Source organism: Anguilla anguilla, chromosome 3 (genome assembly GCF_013347855.1).
Source record: "Anguilla anguilla isolate fAngAng1 chromosome 3, fAngAng1.pri, whole genome shotgun sequence".
Classification (NCBI taxonomy): domain Eukaryota; kingdom Metazoa; phylum Chordata; class Actinopteri; order Anguilliformes; family Anguillidae; genus Anguilla; species Anguilla anguilla.
This window is the reverse complement of record NC_049203.1, coordinates 36,773,486-36,795,109: the sequence shown is the minus strand read 5'-3', so window position 1 is coordinate 36,795,109 and position 21,624 is coordinate 36,773,486. Positions and strand designations below refer to the sequence as shown.

Below are 21,624 nucleotides of genomic sequence, written 5' to 3'. Positions count from 1 at the left end.
TTGAGTATCCCTGCTTTCGATGACGACTCTACATATAGAATAACTGGCATAGCTAAAACATTCTATTATAAATGTAAACAAAATAACCTATGGTTCTAGGTTGAATATCAAATGATTATACAGAGGTACCTGAATAATTTAATTATCCAAGCTCTAAATAACCACATTTTCTTTGACCCTTCTTAAATCACGTGGCACTTCATCTTCATCCACTCTTGGGCCTACACAGATCCAAATATATCTTGCACTGCCACTGACTGTGCTATGATGTTGCCTGATATCACATTAATTGGTCCCCTCCAAATCGTACCTTTAAGACCCGGGTATGTTCACGTGGATAGGAAAATAACATCGTAGAGGAAAAAACAGGACTAAACTAATGAGATTCCTCCAGTCCCATAAAACATACAGGAAAACCATGACATTTTAATTTCAACCTGCATGACTCTTTTTAGCAACACAAAGGCAAAAAGAACACCTCAATGCTTTATTCCGGCTGTAACTTTGACATAATTGTCAGTATTAATTTCCATCCTGATGATGACCCTAATGCCCCTCTCACCCCTCTCGCCGCAAAGTTGTTGAAATTCTTTCAAGTCGTTTAAAAAAACATTGAGCCAAGCTTGTCAGAACTCCGCTCCTTTGAATGAAAGATGAACACACAGGGAGAATAACACAATATGACCAGACAGACTAGGAATTCCTATGATAAGTGTCAGATACGCTGAAAAATGGAGCATTTACCTGTTCGTAATCTAATTTCATGATGGCTTTCTGCAGATATCTGACTCCTCCATGAATGAGCTTGGTGCTCCGGCTGCTGGTCCCAGATGAGAAATCATCTCTCTCCACAAGGGCAGTTTTAAGATCTGGGGAAGGGGGGGTATCAAAGCATTAGTTAAATAAACACCTGAATATCAGCTCTTATAGGACTGTGCAATATTTAGGTTTCATATGAGTCTCTCTCCCTCTAATAACAAACCACAATCGGGAGAGTATCAGGGTATGCCTATGCAAATGAGAAACGTCTAGATTCTTACAGTCCAGCTTGAAGAACAGCATCATTTTGAGGAAAAACAAGCAGTGAAACTCAGCCAAAGACATTTCAAAATGGATGATTCAGTAAAAAAATACTCTTTAAATAATACTATGAACAAAGAATTAAATGCAAGCACAAGCAATGCAGCAAAATCTAAAATTAGAGTATATTTCCTGTAATGTTGCATGGCATAAACCATATTGTCAACAAATCCAGATTTTTTTGTCAGCAAGTAGACTTTTTGCAATGAGGAAGAAGTCACATTTCCCAAACACTGAGGCGGATCCCCTCCAACTCATTTATCCCTCCTTCATTAGAAGCCACAGTGCTTTCTCTGAGGGATAGAGGCTTTAAATCCCAGTTTTGAAAAGAACAAAGGAAAATAATCAATGTGGATTAGGAATGAGGGAATGTGGTGGTATCCAAGTCTCCACTGTTCAACCATTGGGCAGTTGAACTGTATAAAGAAAAAAAAACAGATCAAGGAAGCCTCTACCCAGCACCATAGATAATTGATTAAGGGTGTAATGGGAGCGGTGGGAGAGAGTCCTCATCGGGGACCGAGAGTGTCGTCTTTCAGATTCGGTGACTGGGCTTTGCACGTTGTTCTTTCCATAAGTCAAATCCTCCAAGTTAAATTTGCTTCCCTTCTTGCAGAGTTCCCTTCTGCCACTGCTTACTGGCTGAACTGGTGGAAAGGGGTTTGGAATCAGCTTTAGCACAATGGATTTGAGTTTACGCAACATCAGGATGGAGAGTATCCATCCGAAGCTGTGAAAGGAGACTGAAACAAAAAGCGTGCCGCTCAAAATCCCAGCAAAATGCATGACATGCCATGCCAATGAAATAAATTGGATTCATCAGTCAGATTGTGAACTCGTTTGCAAAATAACCCGATATGCAAATAATGTTGTTTAGCGTTCTTTTAAAAATCTTTTTATTCCTTTCATACAATGTGTTCTGTAATGCCGGTACACAAAATAAAAACTTTGAACCAATGATGAAAAATACAGCATTTGACAAAAATGACAAAAATATAGATTTTATGTAATATATGTTGATGAACACTGCTGTGGGTAGAGGGTGATGAAGGGGACCAAAGATTCATATAGGCTGTTGACGGAGGTGGTGACATGCCCAGATTTAATACAAAACCTCCTTATATTAGAGGTCAACAGATATATTAGAGGTCAACAGATAAATTGTATTGACAAGTATATCGGGCCAATATTTGCATTTCATACCATATAGGTATTAGGTGCTTTTAAGTTAAGGTTTTTTTAAAATTTATTTTTTTACGTTTACTCCTGTTGTACATTCCTCGTGCCCACTATTCTGTCGATACTATGCTTATTCACTGTCCCCATGACAACCCCGGGCCATGTGACTTGGAACAATTGCTAGTTTCTACCACAAGAGTATCCTCTTAGCTTGCACCTGAATATCCCTTCTTGCTAACTAGGTAGCAGGCAGAACACATACAAAAAAAAAAAAAAAAACACTGAAATGTTGAAGTTGCTGTAATTTGTTTACACTTTAATGGAGTTTGGCAATTAAAGGCACATTTTACAAATGCTCAAATAAGACCTGATAATGTCTTATTTGGGTTACACATAGGTTAGCGTTACCGCAAAGTCTCAGTCGAAAATCTGTGAATCGATAGCTATGTCATTGTCTCGCGCGACCCCTGCCATTATTAGTCAGCTAAGGTTGGCTCGTGTGGAGCATGGATGACATTTTCATATAAATATCAATAAAGGCTGGCAATATTAATGTTAACCACACCATCTCACAAGCCAGACTTCCAACAGGGTCGGACCATCGCCGGACTGTCTGAGACTACCACACTGTTACGCGTCCGTCAATTCAATCCAAATAATCACAGATATTTTTTATTTCCAAAACACTGTAGATTTTTTTGTCTGTTTTGTGATTTTTAAAAAAATCATTAAAAATTATTCATTAAATCAGACCTGTTGCTTTATCTAGCCTATCAGTTTTAACAAACAAAATTTCGCAGACCAACCAACGTCATTAATATGATAAGGCTGGTTTCTAGACCAGCGACAGAGTGTCGCTCAACTGAAACTGCAGAACGTTCATGAATGTTCTGTTATCACCAGACAGTGATTGTGGATGTCGTGAGCAAAAAATATAAATGCACTCCAGCAACACTACTGCGACAGCTGACACTCAGTGGACAATGGAGGAAGAAGCAGCTTTAATACATGTCATATGTCTGTTGCTCCTCAAAAGGAGAAAGCAAAAACGGAGGACATATTTCAGGCATGTGTAGGCTAATTCATCTTTTCAAATATGGATTTTAAATATATACAAAAAGAACGAATATGCATGGCTTGGATGTACAGAATGTACATTTTCTAATTATTATATTCAAAAGGTTCATATTTGTAGTAATTTTGTGAATTGTATTTCAAAATATCTAATGCATCTAATTTGTTGATAATTTGTATAATTTAAGTACAGTTATCTGGAGTAATTCATGTGCTAATTCACGTAATTCAACATTTCACACACTAATTCTGAATAGTAAGACTGCTATAGAGGGTATGCACATGACGTTACAGTAGGTGGAAGTCACTGCGGTTACACCCACCGAGTGGCAGAAAGACTACTGAGTGATAGCGTTAGCGTTCAGCTTGAATGTTCAGCTTGAATGTTGAAAACACATCTAAAATTGGAAAGAGCTGTTGTGCGATTGATTGTACAAATAGATTCAACAAGAAATCAGAGCTATCTTTTTTACAGACTGCCGAAAGCTAAAGAAAAGAGAAGCAAATGGATCGCAGAAAGAACTGGAATCCAGGCACCAAAACGTGGATTTGCGGTTGTCATTTTGTGTCAGGTATGTTGGATTTTTGGGTAAAATCATACCTTTAGTTATGTAGGCTACTGTATTGACTACTCATCAATTAAATATTTAGCATCTTTCATTTATATTCTGTGTAACTGTAAAGTTTTGTCAGCATCTATTAAAAAACATCCATGATGATGAGCCTTGTGTTCTACAAAGGGGGGATGGTTAGATAATAATTTATATGCGTGGCTAGCTAATACTAAGGTATGATTTTACCCAAAAATCCAACATACCTGACACAAAATAACAACCGCAAATCTACGTTTCGGTGCCTGGATTCCAGTTGTTTCCGCGAATTGCAACGATGCATCGCTTCTCTTTTCTTTAGCTTTCGGCAGTCTGTAAAAAGATAGCTCCGATTTCTTGTTGAATGTCCATGGACCACTGATTCTTTGGTAAGTTGCCTTTAATTTAAGCAGATAATCGTTTGTTTTACTCCCGGTTTTGCAGTTTCCTATACTAAAGGCAGCATGTTTTGCCATTCAGTCCCGACTGAGGGGGCGTATTCCGGTGGGAAAGTGACATCAATGCATACCCTCTATAACCTGTTCTACTTCACTCCTGTTTCACCCAAAATTCTATTTGAGGGCACATGCCCCAACTGTATTGCCTATAACTTGGGAGAGACACCTGTTTGTTAATACCTGTTGTTAAGGATTGCAGATCGACACCACTTACCAGTATCACAAGCAGCTCCATAGTGCTGTAAAGATAGTTTCGTAGTGCTGCGCTAGAATGATAATTTTCTATTTGGCTATATGTCAGCAAATATATATTGCCTATATGTTGATAACTACATCGGTTGATATCGGCATATCGGTCTTCAACATCTGAATCAGTATCGGCCTTGAAAAGTTCTTATCGGTCAACCTTTTATTTTTTATATATACTCACCTTACCTTTGTGCATGTACATACATGAAGCAATATGAGCAAGTGAAAAAATGGGCCCAATAGAGAGCCATGGGGTACTCCACAGTGATAACAGTGATGAACACAACGCAGGGAAGAAGAAACACAAATTTTAAATCAATGTGTATCAAGATAAACTCACTTCGAGTGACAGCATCTAAGGCACAACCTGACCCTGTGGCTCCACCTCCCACAATCAGGACATCAAATTCTTCTGTGCTCTGCAGAGCAGAGAGCTGGGCCTGCCTGGATGGAAGCTCATCTTTGAAAGACATTTCTGCCTGTTCAGCTGCATTCACATTTGCCAGCTGAGCCTAGACCACCGGGACAAATGAGAAAGTCACTCATTTAATAATTGTATGCTGTATTAACTCCACTTAACAGTATTTATAAATGTGCACACCAATAATTAAATGTAAGTCTTTATACATTTTGTGACTGATTTAAAAAAAAAAGAGAAATCATTGAACAATTGTCAGATTACACAATGAAAAAACAGAATGCCAATTTATTTTAGCTCCCAAATCTAAACACAAAAGTAGATAAATCAGTAAATCCACATAGCACATGCATGTGTTCATCCTAAAGGAAAAGCAACATGCACACCATGGAAATGGCAAGACCCTGACAATAAGCAGACTTCCAAATGTAATTTGTAGGAAAACATAACCATTGACATAAGCTCAATAAACACTACGGATAAGCACAGATGTCAAATAAAGCATACATAGTAACTATGTCTAATGTATTTAGTTTCACGATTTCTTAGTGCATGTAACATTTCTCTATCTTGTAAAAGTTTGATTAAAATGGTGAAAGGAGGTTCTATTAAAACCAGAGTGGCTTACAGGTTCAGTGTATAGTCTGATTCTCAGTGGCATGAAGCTTCTTGAGGCTCGTGCATGTCTCCTAGACAAGATTAGAGCACGGAACTGATGGCTGTGGGCTTGTAGCCCAGCTGGGACCCTGCTTTTTCACCCATTAGCTCATTCCCTCAGTAGCTAAATAAAACAGTGGAAGTGTTAATTGAGTGTTTAACATGTGGAATTAAAAGCCCTGCAAATAGCCTTGCAAAGTTCCATTATATGGAATAAAACCAATAAAACTGGACTGGTAGTTAGAAAAGGGTTTCAGTCATGCTATTGCCAAATAGCACTGTCTTTGTAAATAAATAAAACACTAGTATAGCGTCCATTTAGGCAGGAAATAAAGGCCTAAAATGAACCCCAAAAGAATATAATTGGCATAAGACAGCGAAAAGAAATGTTAGGAATTTCAGTAATAATGAAATGTTTTTTTCAGCATTTTGTATTAAGCATTCACTCTAAATGATTACATCAATCTTCTCCAAGCTACTGCTCCATTAGACTTGCAAATCCATGAATGAACCTAGACATTTGCAATTTAGACTGTAACAGCAAACAAGATCTAATAATTAGTGTCTATTTCTAAGAACGTGCATATCTTAACACCACAGACATTTAAGAACCAGGCTGTCCTGCAATCATGTAAAGTACACCACAGCATCAGTGAATATCATGCAAATGAATAACAGTCAAAGTTTTCATCCTGAACACTAACATGGCCTTGGCAGAAAGAAGACACAAACAATTCCGCATTTCCAATTAGAATCATGCTTTTAGGGATTAGTTTTCAAACGCATGCAGCATGCATATTTCTATTTTATTTTTAAATACATTTACGCATTTGCTTACCCATTTTGGCTTCATTCAGATGATGCAGAACACGCCAAAACACAGAATAAAAGAATGTGACATTAGTCAAGATATCCTTGAGTCCAAATGGCCATTTAAAAATATAATTTTTCTATGTACTTTTGACAGTTAAATAGGTCAATCAAGAAAAAGATCCACCTTGCCTGTTCTTTAAAATATGGGAACACTGGTATTACATTGGGGAAAAATGTCTAGAAAATGTCTAGAACAGAACATTTACAGACATTGAAATAACACACATTTTTTCTGTAAATTAAAGCCCTATTCGCACGGGACTAGTATTACCTGGGGACCTCTAGGAACTTTTAATAATTGCGGAGGTCGTCTGTGATCATGTCCGTAATTTGTAAAGTAAAAATTCCACCTCAAATTACCTACCATATTTTGTCAAACACAGAGGTCATGTGATAATATTAGTCCCGTGCGAATCGGCATCTCGGTGATTTGGGGTCGTATTTTACTATTATGCAGAGCAGAGCCTTGACATTTTCAATCATATCCGGGGGGATAATGTAAGTAAATTCAAGTAAAATACAGACTTTGCTTATGCTGTGCGAATGCGCCCCACGAAACACAGACGTGGGGCGGTAATTTCTAAATCACATGAGGTCCCCAGGTAATACTAGTCCCGTGTGAATAGAGCTTAATATGTATAAAAATGTAATGCTAAAGGCTACACCGCAATACACCACAATCTTGTTATAACTGCTAACACAACAGCCACTGTATTCACAAAATTCTTTCATTTTCTATAATACATAATATAATCCTAATATATGCTGCTCTTAACCATGCCTTTGTGCCTAATTAAGAGATCAAGTAACTAATCTCTATAGCAATGGAATCTTCATATGCCAACATTCACCTGTTCCCTGGGATTTCGTCGAAATAAGGATTTTTAAATGGATATGTGCTGCTGTAGGTTTGAATCACACACAAGAACATGGCCATCGGCCCTACAGCATATCATGTAAACTGAAGGCTTTATTTTACTCTGTATTATAGTCCACTGCACCCTTGCAGCCTATTTTCACCTATTACATATAGAAGTTAAATTCACAAGATTGCCAGAACATGTAAACTTAAGCATATGATTGCGTTTGACCCTCGTAGAGTATAAAGACCTGAAAACACACTTGAAATATATACCACAGTGACTGATCAGTTAACTGACCAAACTCAAAATAGAAATTCTATAAGTGTGCTCTCAGTGACAGGTGTTACAACCCTGGTGTTACTATGACATTTTCAGGTTACAGAGTGACCCTCATTCCTTAATTTATTCAGGTCCAATTAAATACAGAGGGTCCAGACTGGAGTAACAAACACCCATCACACCGTGAGTACAATAAAAACAGAATTTTAAGATTTGTTCTGAACCATAAATTAATTTATTGAAACATTGGGCTATTCAGTTCAAGTGCCCATGGATGCAGGAAGTATGGAAACAGGAGTTGCCTCATCACTATCTGTGCACCATTTGGAAAATTTCAGTTACTACTGTAAAAACTTGCTCTTGTCTGATCCTAGTTTGTCTGACAAGTTGAATCCTAGTTAACTGCCTGTTTGTGTGAAAAGCTCTGCTTGTGTTTGATCCTCGCCTGATACTGGAGTATCTATTTGCTTAACCCATGTTGTTTGTTGGCAGTAAGCAGCTTAACCACCTGGGAGTGTTTTCAACTTTGACCTAGGCTTTATTGTGAGCTAGCTGTTTTTTAATGCTTCATTTCATCTTTCAATTGGCCTATCATTAGAAAAAATGGAACGATCACTGGGTGCTCATACAAAAAGCTTTAAGAGAAAATCATCAAGTTCCGAAGACCAGGAAAAACAGCAAGGTGCTCATTGAACCAAAGGCCAAAGGCATCTGGAGGAAAACAAAGAAGGGCGCCACAGTGCAGAAAGTGCAAAACTGGGCTTGCTTCAATGAAGTTCAAGGCACTCTCATTGGAGGAAGAAAAAGGTTTAAAGCCTTTATTAGATTAGCATATCAATGAGAAATGTAAAAATATTCAAACCAGTCCCTTCAATGGCTAGCAAAAAGTTTACCTCTCACGTATTAATCAGTTGACTGTTGTCTTTAATGACTGGGTAAATTAATAGACACAAATTTTTTATATTAAAAGAAAACAGTACTTTTTATGTTCTTTTGAAGAAAAAAGAAGAATGTTCTCTCATTTGAGATTATAGCAATCTCAAGTGAAGGTCTATTACACATAACCGCAGATAAAACCAAACTACAAACTTTAATCTGCCCAAACGTGAACATACATTCCACAATCAAGATCAGGCAAGCTCAGAAAGGGAAAGGTGTTTTCAAACAGTTCAAACAAGAGTTGCTTGTGAAGCCAGAAGATAGAATGCGTGGCACACGATCATTTATGTAACTCTCTGTATGCAGGAAATTCTACAAAAAAGACCATTCATTGCTTTCTTTCCCTTGGACCATCCTTGTGCAAAATCTTATAACTCAATTGACAGATCAGTATTCATATAACAGGGTTTGTACGCTAACATTCCTACAAGTGTTTTTTTTTTCCTTCTGTACACCGACATTACTGTGCACCAGTCTTTATGTGCACATGGAATTATGGGAATGTTAGATATGCTTTCGAAACTTACCTGTTTTCTCCTGTACCGTGACAGCTCAGAAAGGCCATAGATTGTGGCCAGAACCCCGCCTCCAATGAGAGCAGTGCCCTTTGCTGCCCTTCGGAAAGCCATGTCCCCTGCAACAAAACCATATCAAAATTTCCCCATTCAACTAAGAGAGTTAAATACGCAAAAATAAAGGATGCATTATGTATCAGTTACAACTCTTGGTACAAGACCAGATAAATCACACATGTACTAATATTACTTACATTTTTATTAATAAAACATGTAAGATAATGACATTGCTCATATGAACAAGATGCTGCCGTATAAACAATATTTCCAAATTTCCTAACCTGATCCAAATAAAGAGATCATACACCAAGACCTACGGTCATTTACTTCAAAACAATGTGGGGATTATGAGTGTCTGCACAGCCACAACATAAATTGTGAGCCACCGAGAGAAGAAAGCATCCCATCTGCATCCAAAAGGAATAAGGCATGTCATTCCCTCATCCTCTCCAAGGGCCTCTGACAGCTGCTACAAAGACTCGGAAGGATTTTCTGTAAATAGACTGGAATGTGTTCTCCGGAATTACATACAAGGACCAAATGTTTAAAAAGGATCTCATTGCTTAGCAGGTTCAACAACATAACACTAACAGTCACCTAAGATCATACCTGTATTAGAAGAAAGAAATTTGATATATACAGTAACACCATCACACTAGCTACAACCTAATCACAGGAAGTTGAAAAAGTAAAATGTAACCAATGAGATTACAGATTAGTTTGGCTCAACATTCATCACAGTAAAATTAATGTTTCTGCAAATGCATGTGTACATAGCAAAATAATGCAACTGATACAATGCAGTTGGCATTTTCCAATACCCTCTGAACCTTTTGTAAAAAAGTGAATCTTGCAGAGACTGAGAGACTGAAAGTTTACTGGTTTGTCTCATTTCCTAATTGTAGCATAAAATCTAATGGGCAACTGATTGCATCTATGTGGCAACTAGGCCACCTGCAGCTTTGGAATACATTTCCAGGAAAGAAAAGGACTAGGAAATGTTTCTCCCCAACATGAATATGCAGGCAATCTGAGAAGCCAGTGGAGTCATTACTAATATTGGTGCCAATTACAAAGCATGTCATGACACTGAGATTCATAAATATTCATTGCTGTCTGATATATTGGCTCTGTTCAGCAAGTGTTTCGATCCCCTTTTTAATGTCTCATTGTGAGCTGTGAAGAAGTATGTCCGAAATGTCTGGGAAGAGGTCCTGTCTTGAGCTGTAGACATGCTGTTCAATACATTCCAACCTATTTAACAATGTGTTATGTGAAGGTGCATTTAAGTAATGAAATGTTCCTTGGCTTCAAAGATCAGGCACTAAAGCATATTGAATATACATTAAAGACTATTATGCACGAATTTTAAAATTGGAAGGGAACACAGGCAATTCCTTGGAGGGGAATAAGGTTTCACTGATTAAACCATAAGTGGGGGGTGGAATGGGGAATGCTCATGGGAGAATGTTGTTCTCCAAAATGCATAAAATGTAAATCATGTCAGGTAATATGTAAAGAGACCTGCCACAAATGAACTGTATAAAAATGGTAATAATCTTTGAAAATACTTACCCTTTTAATTGACCAAGGAGGCAAGGAGAGTTCTTTCCAGTAGTGCCTGAAACAAAGCAGGGAAAAGGGTAACATTAGACATGACATAAACACAACTTCACAAAAATTTCAGAAAAAAACTGAACACGTTAAACATCAGCTATGAGAGCTACTGCATGAATCATTTTTTAAACTTTAAAAGGATTCCCAGTGGTCAAGGTCCACATCCCACAGTTAGCTTTCACAAAAAAACAATTGAAGGTAGACTTAACAAATGATTGGGCAAAGGAACCGTTAGGTTTATGGATCTTAACAACATACTGCATGTGAACCATCCCTCTTCGTGACCAGTGTTGGGGGGATAATTCCATTTCAATTTTATCAATTTTGGACATGAACTGAAATTCCATTAATTAATGAAATAGCCTACATTAGTGTGAATCATGCATTGAAGCCTCTCTGACCAAGCTTAGTATTAAAGGAGCAGAGTTTGTAGCCAGTCAACATTCTTCCAATCAGAATGGCTATAGTGACACTGAGCAATGGTCAATAGCACATAGAGACTATGTTTTACAGTAAGTTCAGTTAGATAAAATAGGCTACTGCTGAAAACATGTTCATATTAGGGATATTAGGGATTGCTTGATGTGATCATGGACCTAGACCTCCTAGAGAACAGCATCCTTTGTATAAAGGTTTATATACTAGCAAGATTGTTTTGTTGGCAATTGGGCAGGAATTAGGCTATATCACAACGTAAGAAATGAAGAGATAAAGACCACAAAAAAGAGTTTGCAGCTTTTCTGACTTTAAAGCTAAAAGGTAAATGGGTTACATTTCATATTGTAGCAGCTGGTACTTCAACAATACAGTTTATTGGTTAATGACCAGGCTCTTAATGTAGAATACTGAGATATAACCTACCTAAAGGCCTACTCCTTCCTCCCTCCCTCCCTCCCTCCCTCCCTCCCTCCCTCCCCCCCCCCCCCCCCCCTCCTAATCTGTTCCAGAACAAACAAAAAAAATGTGTAAAACACACACTTGGCAGCTGTATGGAAGGGTGGGGCCTTGGAACTACCCAAAGCGTAATTATAGCCAGTATGCTTATTACAGCCAAAAAAGAGCAAAAAATATGCCAGGAAAAAGACAATAAGAAAACACCAACAAAAACCGTTTAGTAAACCCTACACTGACATGGGCAAATATTTGTATGATCATATATCTAGCATATATCAAGATAACCAATGTAGATTTCAGTTCCTTATTTTAAAGGTATAAGGAAATGGTGGAAATGGTGACTTGCAAACTACATGATTACGGCAACACCACTCCCGTATTATGACTTTACACTCCCATAGCTTAACCTAAACTTAAGTACCTCCGAGCAATATTAATAGGCCTAGAAAAAAGTCAGACATGTAAACGCACATGCCACCTACAAAAAAATCGAGTTAAGCCCTATAAGGTTCATTTTAATTATTCAACAGCTGCCGGTAACTAAAAAACAGTAACGTCGGTGATGCTGGTACGAAACTGATCCTGATGTTCACCTAAACAATGTGTCCATGTACAGAAATCTAAAACGTTACCAATCACCGGTTCCATTACATAGACAGCATTTAACAATCAGTGATTCGTACCATTGATAATGAATCCCATGAGAAAGTGAGTGTTCACGATTCAACAGCAACTTTCCTGTACACCAAAATTACATTATATGTCGAACACGTGCCGAACCATAGCGTGTATAACACGCCGATTAACGTTTCCAGGAACTCAATTTCATAATTAGGTAGGTTTTAACAAAGCTTGGTTACCCAGGACAACGAACGCTTCCTAGCCAACTAGCTATCTTACTAAACCGATTAACCTTGAAAGGCTACCAGAAGAACACAATTTTAACAAATTTACATACGACATTAACTTACAGTTTTCTTGACGCTCTTATGATAAATGCACCAGCGACAAGCTTTGCCAGAGCAATATTTGTGACAGCAACATACCAGTCGGGTAGACTAGCTAGATACAATTTTCCAGAAAGATGAACCCGGAAGCTAGAGCATTTTGATTGACATCACGAAAGGCGACTCGAATAAGAAGGCCACACATTCTATCCAATGAAAACAGGGAGGCGTTACAGTTAGCCCTTGAGGCGACTCGGTTCCAGTTTTTTCCTCCCTTTTTATTTGGTACAGAGATGTAATTTGATCATAATTATGGTTTAATACACAGATAAACTAAGCAATTAAACAAGTACTCGTACCCTATGGCATTGCACCAGCTCCTTGTTGTCTTTGAGGGTTGGCTAAATCACATACCGTGTCTTTCTGTGAGAAACGAGAGTTGTCTGAGCTGCCAAACAGGGTATGTACCCAGAAGTGGCATAAACCACTGTACATTTTCAAGTGCCTAATCATACAATATGCTCTGTTTGCTATTATCCATGATACAGAAAGTTTACATTAAATGAAATGGAAGTCATGTTTTCTATAAATGGAAGTCCAGAAACATCTCACCCTCTATAGTTATGGCAGGCTGTTTATGCTTTGATTCAAAGTGTTTTTGATATCAATAATTCAATTTTAACTAGCCTAGTTATAGGCTACATTGAATTCCTGATATCAAGAATTCTGTGTAAACTACTTATAATTTGAATTCTGGATATCAAAAAATCAATTTTAACTAGTGATAATTTGAATTCTGGATATCAACAATTCAATTTTAACTAGTTAAAATTTGAATTCTTGATATCAAGAATTACATTTAAACTAGTTCTAATGAGCTTAATTCTCATGAGTCAGTGAAGAAGGAGTAACATTTGCATTGTGACTTTCTTAAAGGTCTAAGCACCAAAAGGGAAAAACACTGAAAAATCAAATTCTCATGAAAAATAAAGCCAATTATTTTATAATAACCTCGAGAGAGTGGAATAATGTTCAAGAGATTGTGGCGCTGCATCATAACTATACCCTACATGGCAAAAGTATGTGGACACCTGACATCCAACATCTCATCCAAAATTATGAGCATTAATATGAAGTTGGTCCATCCTTTGCTGCTATAACAACCTCCACTCTTCTGGGAAGGCTTTATACTAGATGTTGGAGCATTGCTGCAGGGTATTTGCTTCCATTCAACCAGAGGAGCATTAGTGAGGTCAGATACTGATTGGGTGATTAGGCCTGGCTCGCAGTTGGCTTTCTAAGTTTGCTATGCACCCTGCTAGGAAGCATCCATGTCCACACCCACGGGCTATCCAATTGTTTCCCAGGGAAAACTGGTCTTGCTCCTACTATCCAGTCTCTTCATTGCAGATGTGTACTAATTAGCCTACCAGCTGGTAACCTAATCTGATTAGCCAGCAACTAGCACAGATTGTTAATTTTGTCATTAAACTATATCAATTAACAACTGAGAAAGAGTCGAATGAGTCTGAATTTCACAGAATCAGTAACGTCCTTGCTTGGATCATCCAGACCCTGAGTTGTCAAGTCTGCATTATCGTCTTCTCTCAATAACCTTGGGTTATTGAGAGAAGACAACCTTCTCTCAAGAAGACAATAACCCAAAAATTGCGATCCATGGAACGTCAAGTGTTTTGCCCATATAACTGAAATATAATTATTTAAGTGTTAGTTTTGGCGTGGCAGATAATCTTACTGTGGTGGACATTTACAGTAAAATGCATACTGCATCTAGGCTATGGGAAACACTGACCATTGGATGTTGGTCATTTGGATTCTGGTCTATATATGATGTAATTAACATTTTATTTACATATCTATTCCTGATATCAATAATTCAGTTTTAACTAGTTAAAATATGAATTCTTGATATGAGAAATAGAATTTTAACTAGTGCTGGCAAACTTACATTACATTACATTATGGCATTCGGCAGAAGCTCTTATCCAGAGCGACGTACAACAAAGTGTATAACCATAACCAGGAGCAAGTGTGTTTTGTTGAAAACCCTAGAGGGAAGTACAGTTCCAAGTGCAGGGAGCGACTGCGTAACTTGGACCCTGTAGATTAATCTGATCAACACAAACAAAAGCAGCAACAAAGCAGTCTATGCAAATAATACAAGCAATAATGAAGTAGGCACAAGTGCAATAACTAAAATAAACTAAGATAAACAGCTTACATAGCTACAAACCTAACCTTACATAGTCAATTAGAGACTACAGGGATGTAGGGAGGGATGGGGAGAGGTGCAGCCTGAAGAGGTGAGTCTTCAGTCGTCGCTTGAAGGTGATCAGGGTCTCAGCTGTTCTGACCTCCACGGGAAGATCATTCCACCATCGTGGAGCCAGAACAGACAGGAGACGTGACCGGGAAGCGCAAGTGCGAAGAGGGGGAGGTGCCAGGCGTCCTGAGGTAGCGGAACGGAGGGGTCTGGCTGGTATGTAGGGTTTGCAGAACTTATGGAGGTATGCTGGGGCTGACCCCTTGACTGCCTGGTATGCTAGGACCAAACTATCCGAAATGTCCTCCTGCCTCTCGCCCAATGCATGCTGGGATAGGCTCTAGCACCTGCAACCCTGGCCAGGAATAAGTGGGTATAAAAAATGGATTGATGGATAGATGGAATTTTCTCACCTACTTTGAGGGAAAGGTGGCTAGTATCCGAAACTCCTTCACTCATTTAGTCATAACCCCTATTCCCCAGCACAAAGCCACTGCTACACTGACCTCCTTCAATATTCTGGAAGACTTGGATGTACTCCAAATCATGACCAGTCATCGTGCAACCACCTGTCCGCTAGACCCAATCCCATCTATAGTCCTCCAGTCTATATCCAGTGAGCTCCTTTCTTACCTGTCCTCCATCATTAATACCTCTCTTGCCTGTGGCCATGTTCCATCCAGAGACTGTAAAAAATATGGACAAAGCTACTGTGACGTCACCCATTGACTCTCCGTGGGTCTCTAAAACACGTTTCGATGCTCAATGGCAGGCGCAGCCATGTTGTCGATTTGGAGCCAAAACCATAGAGTTAAGCGGTTCTGTGATTTTTACAATGTGATTGACAGTCCGGTGCGGAAAAGCCCATCAACCTGAACGAACGATTGCAGAACGAACTTGAGGCTAGCTGACTGTCTGTCGTTATGTTTTAAAATATATTATAAAATGTTTACGGAGTTTAATTTCCATCCGTGACTGTACTATGTCATGTAATCACGTTATATGTATGACATTAATAATACAATTATGTTCAGTTATCTTCAATTTATGTTTCTCAGCAAAACGAATATGCTTAGCTAGCATATCAGCTTGCCAGTGAGCTAGGTAGGCTATCCGTGGTTAGCTCACGCATTAGCAATATGAACCACAGGGGAAGAACATCGACTACACTGATGGTCAATCAATCAGAGATGTGTAGGCTACTGGTGATTTATAGGCTAATTTTCATATAACTGTCTGGTAGACCTGCTGTTAACCGAGCAAGTTATCGTCGTAGGTTTTCGCCACAGTCAGTTAATGAGCTAGTAACTGCTACTACTCCATCGCCGTTTGTGGTGTTCACTTGCTGGGTGACGCTAGCTGACCGTTCGCAAGTCACTTTTTACCGAATAAAAATTAACACTGTCAGCGGTGATTAACAAATTTACCAAGTATTTTAATAACTGATCTGCAGGCGTGTAAATATGACAACGCACTTTGTACAGCAAGTTTTCCACCTGGTGCATGAAGACAAAAATAATGTAGGCTACATTGAATTTCTAATTATTATTAGACTTTTTTTTTTTCTTGTAGATCATCAAAACCAATGGAGAAAAGCCAGTATACGCAAGGAGCCCCCAGGACCGATTGTGAGAACCACTGTCTTAAATGCTCTTGTCGGTCTCTTAAATGCTAAAAACATGTTCCTTTCAAAATGCCAGTCTTACAACGATGGTTAATTTCGTTAAATTCTGTGTGTGTGATGTAATCGTGTGTTGTATGTTATCCAGCAAATAAATCTTAAGACTCTTAATTCGCTTTGTGAAACTGAAAATTTTGCAGTGTTTATCCCAAAATCGGGATTATAGTAGCTTTGTCACATGCGTGAACCATGGCCCAGGTAGACATTTACGGAATGTACACGACTGACACGTTTGACAGATAGAATATTTGCCAGTTTGGGTTAGCTAGCTAGTCAAATGGCTTGGTAGTTGCCAACTGTTTTAGCAAGGCTACTGGACTACCAAATATAGCAAGGTGATTACGCTTTCTGCCAACTAATTATTTAGTTAAGTAGGCAAAAGAAAATACTAAAAATGACTCGGCTACCGAAAAACTTCAGAGGATGATTATTTTATGGTCGTCTAGTGCAGCTGTAAATAGCTGCTCTAGACTAGACCCCTCTGATGTCAAGAACTATCATCCTGTATTGCTTCTACCTTTTCTGTCCAAAACCCTTGAACAAGCAGTGCTTAATAAACAAAAATCAGATAATTACACTGTAATTTACATTGATTTAATTTAATGATTTACACTGTACAATAATCTTGACTTTATCTTGCCATTCCTCTTTGACCCTTACCACTGCACACCTAGCAGTTTTAAGGTCCTAATATACACATAGGACTCAGGATATCTGCACCTCGTAGTCACTTACTTATACTCTAGTGCTGTAGCAAGATACACAATTGTATTTATGCAGGCTACACATGCCAGAGGCACGTCCGCATCTGCCAAGATGGATAGTGATCCATATAGAGCCACACTACCAGCGGATCAGTTGCTGTCTCCTTCTTTGTAAAACTGTTAGCACGGATTAAAGATTCAAACATTATTTTTGAGTCAGATAAGCAAGATATCAGTAAATTAATGGCGTTGCACTAGCACCAGGTAGTCTAAAGGCATAGACTAAAGGCGTTCCTACGCCAATCAGATTCTTCTGCTGTTTGGTGCATCTAACCACACCAATTCATTTCAATGGAGCTTTTCATTTTTGATATTAAAAATTGAACTTAAACTAGAAAAAATATAAATTCTTGATATCAAGAATTGTATTTTAACAAGAATTGTATTTTAACTAGTTCAAACTGACATTTTATATATCCAGATGATGAACATCCAATGTCAGTATTTCCTATAGCCTAGCTACAGTATGCATTTTACTGTGGTGGCCCACCATTGTAAGATTATCTGTCACACCAAAATAGTTATATTTCAGCCATAATAACAAACAGTTAAATGATTTGGCCTGAGCTAAAAATGAGCAGGCATGGAATGTATACATGCAAGAAAACAATATTGCAGTGACTCAGGGTCTGGATGATTCAGGCAATGACTTTGCGGGTTTGTTTAAAGGCATAATATACAGGATTCTTACCTTGAAAATAACCATGCCAAGGCATATCTATGATGCACTGAGAATCGCTGCCTTTATGTACTTCTGCCCGATTCATGCACCTTTACCTGTATTTGTTATTCTAAAATCTATTTGGGACATTTCTGGGCGTGGGACGGGGTGGGTGTGGCTACAGAGGAGCAGAGGGTTGGTTGCTAGTTAGCTAGCCGCTGTAATGGCTCAGATACAGCGAAGCAAAAATACAAGCCAAAAAAAGGCTCTTTGAAGAACTAGAGCTAACCGTGGAATTGCTTTTCCTCTGTAGCATTAGCTGAAATTCGCCAAGGGGATGAAAAGTAATGTTGAGTTGGACTGTTTTCTGTAGAACCTGTAAGTAACGTTACTTGTAGCTGTCCAGCTAGGGTTGCCATACGTCAAAGTGCTTTTTAATGAATGCCCCTCATTCATCCATTCATGCACACTCACACACTAATGGCAAAAGGAAACCATGCAAGGTACAAAGGTAGCTGTACAAGGCTTAATGTCCGGTCCGAGTAAGTGGGGTGGATGCAATGAACAGTTCAGTGGGTGAGTGGGCAACATTGCAGCTGGAGTAGGAGACTTCTTTGTAAGGTCCACTTCAAAGCTCAAAAATCCTGCACAGTATGCCTTTAATGACAAAACTAATTATCAATGTAAGTAGTTGGCTAGTTTAGGTAGCTAACTTACCAGCTTGTAATTAGTACACATTTGTAATGAGAATGAATAATAGGAGCAGTTTTCAGTGGAAAACAAATAATTTAATCATGAATGGGTGTGGACATGAATGCTCCTTGCAGAGAACATAGTTCAGAGGGCCAGGATACAAGTGATGGAAGAGTCTCGTCATGTTTGACAAACTGAAAGCCACACACATCACATTTCCTAAGGCTATTATTCATAATTTTATAGACAGAAAGGCCTAGCTAATTGTGAGCATTCTGTCAGTAAATAACTTTTTCTTTCTGGTGACAAAACATAACATTCCCAATTAGGCCTAAGTATCTTATCTTTAATCCAGGATTAGTTTTGGTGCTTCTTGAATTTTACAATAAATCTCTGTAACACTAGAACCGTCAGTATCTTGAATTCTTGACAACTACAGGTAGTTCTTTTAACTACTTCAAATGTAATTTTTAATCTGAAGAAAAACATGTTTTCAGCATACAAAAATGCTCTGTTCAGACCTGGGTCAAATGCAAATATGTATTTGTATTTGTATTTGTATTTGAAAATGTAGTTAATACATATTTGAAGTATTTTCAAATACATTTACAAATGAAATACTTTGTATTTGATTTATTTAAATTATTTCATGGAAAACCAAATACTTTCCAAAATATTATGTAAAAATTACATTCCTTTAAATAAATACTTTAATGGGAAACCAAATACTTTAGCATTTAGAGCCTTTTAAAAATACATTAAAATACAAATACAATTTTGAAATATTTCTGTGATAGACAACAGAAATGAGTGAGCCAGCAACAATGTAGGCTTCAAACTGCAGGGGGTATCCCAGAGTTTGTTGTGAGTGGCCCTTGATGTGATGTCAGCGAGTTATAATACTGAGGGCACTCCAGGGGAACTACTAGGGGCTAGGGGTTGAATTTGGATTATGGGCAAGGGTAGCCTATGTTGGCAATTTTAAATAACCCATGCGCTGCCTCTAACAGACAGTAGCCTAAATGTCCGTAAATGTCTTTGCATGGAGGGGATGGCAAACTCAGACTTTGAGATGGAGTATTCATAAATTGTCTTGGACAATCCATTTGTGAAATATATGCGCATTTGTGACACCTGGGCACATTCAAAAATAGCTGTGCGTAATACCACACATTGCTTATGGTATTAAATATGTATTTAACTACATTTTCAAATACAAATACGTATTTGTATTTGACCCAGGTCTGAGGGCTATACATCCATCCATTATCTATACCCACTTATCCTTGGCATGGTCGCGGGTGGTGCTGGAGCCTATCCCAGCATGCATTGGGTGAGAGGCAGGAATACACCCTGGACAGCCCGCCAATCTATCGCAGGGCACACACACCATTCACTCACCATTCACTCACACACTCATACCTAGGGGAAATTTAGAGTCTCCAATTAGCCTACCTGCATGTCTTTGTGCTGTGGGAGGAAACTGGAGTACCCGGACAAAACCCATGCGGACAAAGGGGGAACATACAAACTCTACACAGAAAGGGCCAGATCAGAACTCGAACCCAGGACCTTCTTGCTGTGAGGCAACAGTGCTACCCACTGTAGTTATCAGTATAAGCGCAATGATGAATGTGAACCATTTTGATTGAAAGAAAATGAATGTACCTGGTGAGAAGAAGTCATTATCTTACACTCGTTTCTATATGACCGGTAATGTCACCTACCGGACCGTATTGCAATGCAGATTTTGGTGCATAATTTTGGAGGCGTCTGTACTAGCATTGTGCACACGGACTAGCTAATGTTAAACTCGGTGAAAACGCCAAAAGTAGAACTGTCTAAAGTTTGGGTATATTTTATTTGGATTTCAGAAATATAAATGAGTTTCCATGTTAAATATTAAAATAATAACCAATGATGTAACTTGTGTAAGTTCTATGAGGTAGGCTCATAGAACTTAAGGCTTAAGGCTTAAGCATGTATTCAAATAATAATCAGACCGATGATGAGGTTTAATAAAAAAGAACTTCTAAACATCTACATTAAAATCCTAAAAGGCTACATAAGAGAGGAAATGAAAGGGGACTAGTGTTGTGTGTCTAGTCATGTGTTCACCAGCACACGTGGTGCAGGTGACAAAAGCTCCTCTGTCCTGTAGCGAAATATGAATCAGATTTTAGTATGTGGTGCTAGCTAAATATGGCCTGGATAGTAGGGGAATGGTGTGTACAAAGAGCTACTGAAATTAACTAGCTATGTCTCGCTAATGTTTGTGCACCTTCACATTCTAAATATACCAGGCCACATATCAATCAATCAATCAATCAATCACATATCAAATGAGTATAGGTTAGAGCAGGAGATTGCATGGACAGATCTTGGTTAAAAGGAAGGCGGGCTATAACGTAATGTAAGTAATACAGTATATATGTTAACTGCGCAGGCTATACACTCTCCATGTGTTCCTTTACAGGCAGGTCTTAGCTTTCTTTAGGCCTGTGCCTTGAGGCCATGCTTTCTGTAGCTCTCTTTTGTTGAGCAGCAAAGAGAAGAATGGCAATGAGGATGTACGGGAAGGCACATTCTACAGGTGTCTACAGGAAGTCCGCATTCCATGTGATCAGTCTGTCCATGATCATGTGATTATGATGTCAGTCTGAGCTTTTGATCCCAAAATGGTGCCCAGACCTTCCATCGTGTTACCAGCTGATCAGAGTTTACTGCGCAAGGAGCTGAGCAGGAAGTCTGTGGAGGTCTGTGCTTTTTTATTAACAATAACTTGTGTCTTTGAAAGACAAAAGGACCAATACCTCCCCACCTCACTTAGCAAGGTCCTCTCCCTACCT

The 21,624-nt window shown here is 38.6% G+C and overlaps 1 protein-coding gene across 2 annotated transcripts in view; it reads right to left on the bottom strand.

Annotated features, from left to right (window-relative positions):
• gpd2 (glycerol-3-phosphate dehydrogenase 2 (mitochondrial)) overlaps positions 1-12,853 on the bottom strand; it is a 41,283-nt gene extending 28,430 nt beyond the window's left edge. The window contains exons 1-6 of one of the 2 annotated variants that reach the window (XM_035409687.1): positions 12,717-12,853; positions 10,810-10,855; positions 9,187-9,293; positions 6,544-6,552; positions 4,971-5,142; positions 745-869 (exon numbers count right to left, since the gene is read on the bottom strand). In XM_035409687.1, coding sequence (XP_035265578.1) covers positions 745-869; positions 4,971-5,142; positions 6,544-6,552; positions 9,187-9,288 — 408 coding nt within the window. In that variant the 5' untranslated portion in view covers positions 9,289-9,293; positions 10,810-10,855; positions 12,717-12,853. The remainder of the gene's footprint in view (positions 1-744; positions 870-4,970; positions 5,143-6,543; positions 6,553-9,186; positions 9,294-10,809; positions 10,856-12,716) is intronic. The other variant, XM_035409689.1, reaches the window with a different exon arrangement.
• Positions 12,854-21,624: the final 8,771 nt, after the last annotated feature.